General features: G+C 37.5%; 1 protein-coding gene and 1 non-coding gene across 3 annotated transcripts; one reads left to right on the top strand and one right to left on the bottom strand.

The window, feature by feature from the left end:
* The first annotated feature begins 858 nt into the window (after positions 1-858).
* Positions 859-7,243, top strand: LOC147386132 (TPR repeat-containing thioredoxin TTL1-like). Of its 2 annotated transcripts, XM_086421994.1 has the most exons (6): positions 859-2,535; positions 3,677-3,872; positions 3,949-4,115; positions 4,212-4,542; positions 4,868-5,072; positions 7,040-7,243. In XM_086421994.1, the coding sequence occupies exons 1-5, from the start codon at positions 1,427-1,429 to the stop codon at positions 5,063-5,065; spliced, it is 2,001 nt and encodes a 666-aa protein (XP_086278120.1). In that variant the 5' UTR covers positions 859-1,426; the 3' UTR covers positions 5,066-5,072; positions 7,040-7,243. The 2 variants fall into 2 exon arrangements, with proteins under 2 accessions (XP_086278120.1, XP_086278119.1); XM_086421993.1 differs by lacking the exon at positions 7,040-7,243 and having other exon boundaries at positions 4,868-5,252.
* On the bottom strand, positions 6,921-6,992 carry TRNAP-UGG (transfer RNA proline (anticodon UGG)). Its single transcript has one exon. It is a non-coding gene; the product is annotated as a tRNA-Pro (tRNA).
* Positions 7,244-7,684: the final 441 nt, after the last annotated feature.

Below are 7,684 nucleotides of genomic sequence, written 5' to 3'. Positions count from 1 at the left end.
GGTCTGGGTTGGCCCTTGAATTATGTCCATAGTTTTAACTCATTGAGAAGAATTTCTAAGAGTACCCCATCACTTCTGTTATTTTATGGTCCCACACAGGTGGTCCACATCAAAGAGTGAGATAAACTTCCAGTGGGCCAGAAAGATTGAGTCACGTGGCATTTTAAAGTGAGTGGTGTATCAAACTCTTCTCTTTGAAAATGGGAGGAAAAATGTGCTACTCCACACACCCCCAAAAATGTTGCTTGCCACTCTTTTGAGACTAATTTTTTGGCTTACCCATTGATGTGATCTCAAACATCCCGTCCAAACCCAACCTGTTTGATGGTCAGATCAGGCCAAATAACAAAAGCATAGGTTGAGCTAGGATTTTTTTTTCTTTTATCTGAGAGAAATTAAGATCCTTACAAATTTTAAAAATTCTTGTGACAACAATAGCAGTGGATATATTTTTTTTTTCACAACTGTTATCAGTCTTAATAGCATACAAATTTATCTAATTTTAAAAACTCTAGTGGGACAATTGCCCCCACTGTAAATCCGCCCCTCGCCCATGATTTTACATCTAAATATATAGGTAATGGAGCGGACTGGGATGCCTAATAGGCCTAGCTTACAAATCAGCACCCAGATTACTAAATGGGTCTAGTTACACTACCCAAACCCGATACATATCAAACCGAACTGGGGAAAATTTCATCCTGGCCCATATAAGGTGTGGGTCCATGAAGATAATTGGACCAATCATATAAACTTAAGGGTTGGTGGGGCCAATAGAATGCGACGTGGCATTTTCACTCCATTGGTCACTGGTGGAGCAACTCATATTTTTAATATTTGCTGGAATAATTGGGTGGGGGGGTGTGTACCGCGCATTAGAGCCCAAATGCACTTAAATGCGCAGCGAAAAGCCTGTCTCCCTCCAATCGCCATAAGCTCGAGACTTTGGACTCTTAAATCATTTAAATTTTGGTTAAGTAGGGAGCAAGAGAACGTGAATCGTGCTGGCACAGAAGAGGATCGAACCCAGGGCAGGATCAGGGGTTGTTAACTTCAAACAAGTCGTTTTCTTAGATGAAGGGGCGTAGGTTAAGGGCTTTGGTTGTGGTGATGGATAAGGACGTTGCAGATGGTAGAACAGAAGATGGAATCAATGGTGGGTTTTGTATCAGAGGTCCAGGACAAGGACAATGACAAGCAACCCACATGGCCAGCTTGCCTTTGATTTTCACTTTCCCTCCAAAGGCAGCAGCCACTCAACCTTACCTTTGCTTCAATAATTCCATTCAAATCCAATCCTTCTATATATAATCCAATTGCGTTTTTTTATTTATTTATTTATTCTTCAATTGGGTTTCTTCTTGTTTATAAACTTCTGGGTTTCTTTTAGTATCCTCTAAGTCTGTTTTTATTTTATTTTTCATAAATGGGTCTCGATTCGGATAGAGTGCGTTTAAGTTCTAGAAACCTTTATTCTGGAAAACAGAAGCATTTGAGCAATGTTGCTGCAAATGCAAGTGAAGCCCATTACAACTTAATCCCCACTAAGGGAAAAGCTGAAGAGAAGATACCCATTAGTCCTCTTAGGAGTATGGAGGTGGAGAATTCATGGAATTTGAAATTCCAAAAAGGCGGGAACGATTTGGTTAGTTCGAATGTGAAAACTAAGGTGAATTACAAAGTGGGTTCGCCTAGTCCGATAAAAGGGAAATTGGGCTCTAGTCCCAACACTACCCCTCCTCCTCCCTCCCTTTGCCCTGTTAATTCAAGAAAATGTGTGAAACACCTTCGTTCTGCCTCGTTTCGTGAAGAAAATCGCAGTTCTGTTATAAGGAAACAGGAAATGGGGTCAGTTGTTCGCACACCTCGCACCCCTGGAAAGATAGCCAAATCTAAGACTTCGTTACCCATAGATAATAAGAAATGTTTTAGTGAGAATTCCAACAAGTCCCACATTGGAGCCTCAGAAGTTGGGGATCCCAAGTGTAGGAACATTGTTTCTTTTGGAAACATATATAGGAGTCCCAAAAACTTGTTCTTAGACACTATTCCTCCACATAAAAATGAAACTCAAGTAAACGACACGGTGCTACAATTTAAAGGCAATGGATTGGATTGCGGAATTTCCAAACCAATTCCATCAAGTAACCATGTTTTGGGTTTTGGTGGAGGTAATTATGGTCATGGGAGCATCATCAGAGGTGTGAAAAATGTTGAAATTCCCACGAAAAGTAATTCTTTGGTTCTTGGGCATAACTGCACAGTGCCAAGCATGGCCCCACATTTTGAGAGTTGGGAGGAACTTAAGAATGCTGGCAATGAACAATACAGAAGAGGCCGCTTCGTGGAGGCTATTTCCTTTTATGATAAGGCAATTTCCTTGTGTCCTCGAAATGCACCTTGCCATAACAATAAAGCAGCTGCTTTGTCTGGTCTTGGCCGCTATAAGGAGGCCGTGGAGGAGTGTTTGGAGGCAATCGATTGTGATCCTTCATATTCTCGTGCTCACTATAGACTTGGAAATCTATACATCAGGTATAATTCATGATTATTTTTATTGCTTAGGATTCATAACTTCCATTTGTTTAAACTGTTCAATCTAGTTACTGCTCTTAACTTGATTTCACTGAAAGTTACATGTTGGATTTCCCTGAGGGATACGTTATCACCAATGAGTAATACTATAATCCATGACTAGATCGTGGCATGTGCAAATGCACATGTATCAAGAGGGGTTCTTTGTAATTTCAAATATTAATTAAAGGGTTTTTGAAGATTACGTACTAAAAATGATACTTATGTAATTTTGAAAAGTAACCAATGTAATTATAGGATCGTGGGTTTGCAATTTTCTTGATTTTTTACCATAATGACCTTGATTATATTAAGTTTAAATGTAAAGGTGGGGGCATTTGTGAGATCCAAATGTTGGCGTCAAACCACTTCTACTCTGCCTTCTCTCATTATAAAGATTTTTATAACCACTTTAATATATATTTCTACTGTTGTTTAATATTTTTAGACAGAATATGTCTTAACAGTTATAGAACATGTGTAACAGGGAGAGAGTGTAGTTGCATCAGTTATAGAGAACTACTGTTTCTCTAATGGTTGATATTGGTTCTAGCTTGAAAAGAAGTATAGCATACTTCATAAAATGTTGATCACTTCACAATATATGACGCGACAACCTCATAAAATTAATGTGTGATGATATAAGACGGAAGGATTTTTTCAATCCGTTATTCTTTTGAAAACTAAGTCTGACTGCAAGAAGTGAAACACTGAATGACACAAAACATAGTGAAGAAGAAATAGAACATAATAAGAGAAACATGTTTTACAAAATAAACTTCATCATAAGAAGGGTCCCCCTGCACCAACTCATCCCATACAAGCAATTCTCACTCTTCATGTCTCTTATTGAAAACTAAGTCCTGTGGAATGTACATTGTATAGGTACAACACTCAAAATCAAATTAGATGTACTAGCGAAAGAAAAAGAAAAACACAAAAGGAAAATTTCCATAGAGGATGCATAAGTTAGCTCTTTTCAGTCCTTCGTGTGCATATCTCTGCCAACTCTATGTCCTTCAATGTGTCAATGCAAAATCCCTGGCCTGTTTTATACTAATTTTCTTATTTCATGCTGTTTCATAACTTGGGACATTGACAGGATGGGTAGGGTGGAAGAGGCAAAACAAAATTTCATGTTATTGGATCCGAAGATAGCCGCAGAAGCAATGAAAAATCTCCAGCGTCTTGAAACCCATCTATTGAATATTAGAATAGCTCGAAAATTGGAAGATTGGAACCGTATTTTGACAGAAACCACTCTTGCTATTGAAGCTGGAGCTGATGCATCAGACCAGGTAATTTTGATTACCTTTCTCTGTATTTTTGGATGACAAAAGATTTTATGTCTTACCTTCATAGTGCTTTTGACAGGTTCTTGCTGTTAAAGCTGAAGCTCTATTGAAGCTTCACAAGGCAAAGGAAGCTCTTGAACTTTTAATGGGAGCGAGGAAATCGGTGGACAACAAATCAAGAAAAGCTCACAAAGGGGACTCTTGTTTATTGATCATTGAAACTCAAGTCTACATGTATTTAGGAAGGTAAATATGTTGCTTGACTATCAACTCTTGGGCCATTATGACTTTACACCTCATTTGATTATTACCCAGTTATCTTAATTTCTACTGCAATTTCAGGTTCGATGATGGGGTTATGGCAGCAGAGCGTGCAGTAAACTTAGATGTTGGACCTGCGTCCTTGATGTGGCTGAGAAAAGCCCGGGCTGTTGCTGATGCTCGAAAAGCTGGAAATGAGTTTTTTAAGGCTGGGAAGTTCTCTGAAGCCTGCATGGCTTATAGTCAAGGTTTGGAGTATTCTCCAACAAATAGTGTCTTGCTTTGTAATCGAGCCGCTTGCAGAGCTAAGCTTGGACAGTGGGAAATGTCGGTTGATGATTGTAATGTTGCTTTACGAAACCGACCTGACTACACTAAAGCTCTTCTTCGGCGTGCTCACTCCAATGCAAAGGTATATTTGTTTAGAGTCGTTATTTTCTGACGCCCCCGATGTGGCATGGGCTAGAACCATAGATTTTCCTCGGGATACACAACTGTGCATCCCCATAAATATGTGCAGTTGTGTATCCCAAGGTAAAAGATCTATAGTTCAGACACATGCCATGTCCGGGGCGTATGTCAGAGGGGGGCATCAGAAAATCATTATCCATTTATTTATCCTCTCTTTAAATTAAGGGTAATTTGGTTGTGCAGAATATGGTGATATATTGTCACTTTAGTTAACTCAATATTCATTTACCGAGTCCAAATAATCAAAAATAAATTTTGATAATCAGCTTGAGCGCTGGGAAGAGTCTCTGAGGGACTACAAATTATTGAGCGAGGAGATGCCGGAAGATATTGGCATTGCTAATTCACTTCTTCAAGTACAGATGGAATTGAAAAAGACCCGAGATGCAAGGGCTTATAACTTTAAATCGAGAGGACGGGTCACACATCTGAGCAGTTATTCCCAGCTCTTGAAAGCTATCTAGTCAACTGGTGAGAACAGACTTCATTGTATTTATCATTATCTGTCCTTTCCATGTCAAGAATATACAAATTAACCTGAGTCAGCTTTGAATCAGCTGGATCCTGGAACTTGGGTTGGGGGATACAACTGCTTTAGTCTAGTTTCTAAAATGAAATAAACCTTAATTTTTGCAGTTTTAAAAAATGCTTCTTTTTTTTTTTTTTTTTTTTGCATTTTTAAAAAATATATGTTTCGGAGAAGTTACTACAACTTGTATCCTTAACAAATTCAAATTCGGTAACTGCATTAGTCGATTCCAGTAAACTAGGCAGCATCTCTTCATAGTTTTTAAATGCCAAAGTGTGGCACTTGGTGCTTCAAGGAGAAGGCACAAGCCTCACCAGCACGCATTTAAAAAAAAAAAAAAAGTAAACCATGCGAATTCACAATTTCTCATTCTAGAGCTTGATATTTTAAATTCATATTCCAAACTCATCAAAATCAAATTTAATTCGTAGTTCATACTTCCAATATACTCTAATGACTAGAAGGTCAAGTAGAGGAGTAGGTTGGGCATGGAAAAAAGAAATAGAAATAGAGCAGAGGTTGTTTGTTGTAAACCAAATAAAAAGATACAATCTTATATCTTATATTTATAAAGATTATCATGTAATAAATAGCACAAAAATAAAAATAATATACAACACATCCTCATAAGACATAAGCTATTTCAAGCCCTTCTTGGAACTTAAGTAGTGTTTCACAATCAATATTTTAGTAGGTTTAGTGCATTCTTCAATACCTCCAGCATGAAGAGCGCATTTTATTGATTTAGTGAGTGCAAGTATAGATGATTCTCAATCCTGGATATCTAGTTTTGATAAAAAAAAATTAATTTTTGTTAAAAGATTGGATCCAAAAGCTTTCTCCAACTCTTATCATTTGCAAAAGCAGTGAAGTGCTACTACAAGCATAAATGAGTTTCTTATTGGAGAATGAGATGCACTAATGGAAGGTTGTGACGAAGATTGATATATTTTAGAATGAGTCTAGATCATGTGCACCTTGGGTGTAGAAATGAAGCCCTCCTCCCACACCTCAATTCACACCACATAAGCCATAATCCAAGGATTGAGGTGTGGGAGGAGGAAGTGGATCCTTTGTAGCACACGGTTCCTGTAGCACAAATCCAATGGTTGAAAGAGTGCCACACCAGCCATACACTTCGACCTCACTCTTAAAATATTGGGTGTTCAGTAGCATTTTCAAAGACATGGATCTAAAGCAGAGAATTTGTTTTTTGATTAATTTTTTTAAAAATCAGATCTAAATCATGATTACAAGAGGGTGGGATGTTAATTTGTGTTCCAAGATAGCTCTCTCTCAACCATTGGATCTGTGCTACAGGAACCGTATGATAAAGAGGATCCGCTTCGTGGGAGAAGGGTTTCATTCCTCCACCCAGAGTGCTTAGGATCGGGACTTATTTAAAATATATCAATCTTCATCACAACCTACCATTTGTGATGATATACATAGGCAATGAGATACTCCGACCGAGATCCCCCTTCCTATTCCAATGGCATTATTTGATTTACAAAAGCTGAAAATCAGATTGAAAGGGGGCTTTGCGAGAATTGAACTTGCGACCTCTTGCACCCAAAGCAAGAATCATACCATTAGACCAAACGCCCATGTTTGATTTGTTAAGAATTAATATAATCCATCTCATTCTCTAATATTTCATATGTTTAATAAATATGAAAATAATTATTAATTTAAAAATTGCAGATTTTGTTACATGGAACAAATTGTTCCCCCCACCCAAATTCCAATGCTATATTTGATTTACAAAAAGCTGAAATGTTTTTTGGAAGGGGGCGTTGCGAGAATCGAACTCGCGACCTCTTGCACCCAAAGCAAGAATCATACCACTAGACCAAACGCCCTAATTTTTATTCATTAGGGACTAATAATTTAGTGATTATTATTTCAGGTGGACATTGAGGAAAACTGCAAATGTTCACTACAAGAACGCATTTTGCTATCTACCTTCATTGTATACAAATATAACTTTATAGTTAAAAGAGATATGTGCAAGCATGATTGTCAAATTCTGGAGGATGCTCTAAAGTTCCATTGAATCTGATAACTGTTTGAAGGCTGTCTGTCTATCATGCATATATTGCCTGTAATAGCAAGTATGTATTGTTATTGCTTGTTGATTAAAATCAATTATATATTGGAATTGTGCCTCAAGAACCTTTGCCTCCCTACTGTCTTTTTTATTTTGTTCTCAAATCCTATCCAATAAATATATATACCGTACACGATGAAGCTTATCATGTCTTCTAGACTTTTTACATCGGTACGTTGGAGAAATTTTGGATGCAATAGGAAAAGGAGTAAAAAATATGAAAATTAAATTTGAAGCAAAGAAATATCATTTTTAAATTGATATTGATATTTTCTCTCAACACTAAAAATGTGATATAAAAAAGCTAGGTTGGCTCTGAGATACAATGGATTGAGCTTGCTGGGGTGGCAAAATGACGTTATGACGTGGTGGCACACAAATAATCGTAAATGCTTTTCTCGAAATATAAGTTAAATGCATCTACAATTATGCGCGTGCCACCAC

This window comes from Akebia trifoliata, chromosome 14, assembly GCF_017979445.1.
Source record: "Akebia trifoliata isolate Shusen 1 chromosome 14, ASM1797944v1, whole genome shotgun sequence".
NCBI lineage: Eukaryota > Viridiplantae > Streptophyta > Magnoliopsida > Ranunculales > Lardizabalaceae > Akebia > Akebia trifoliata.
This window is presented reverse-complemented; position numbering and strand designations above follow the sequence as displayed.

Excerpts from the sequence above, each read along its gene's own strand:
- LOC147386132 (XM_086421994.1), top strand. The coding sequence starts at position 1,427 with ATGGGTCTCGATTCGGATAGAGTGCGTTTAAGTTCTAGAAACCTTTAT. Across the intron at positions 3,873-3,948 it reads GAGCTGATGCATCAGACCAG|GTTCTTGCTGTTAAAGCTGA; the intron begins GTAATTTTGATT and ends TGCTTTTGACAG. Across the intron at positions 4,543-4,867 it reads GTGCTCACTCCAATGCAAAG|CTTGAGCGCTGGGAAGAGTC; the intron begins GTATATTTGTTT and ends TTTGATAATCAG.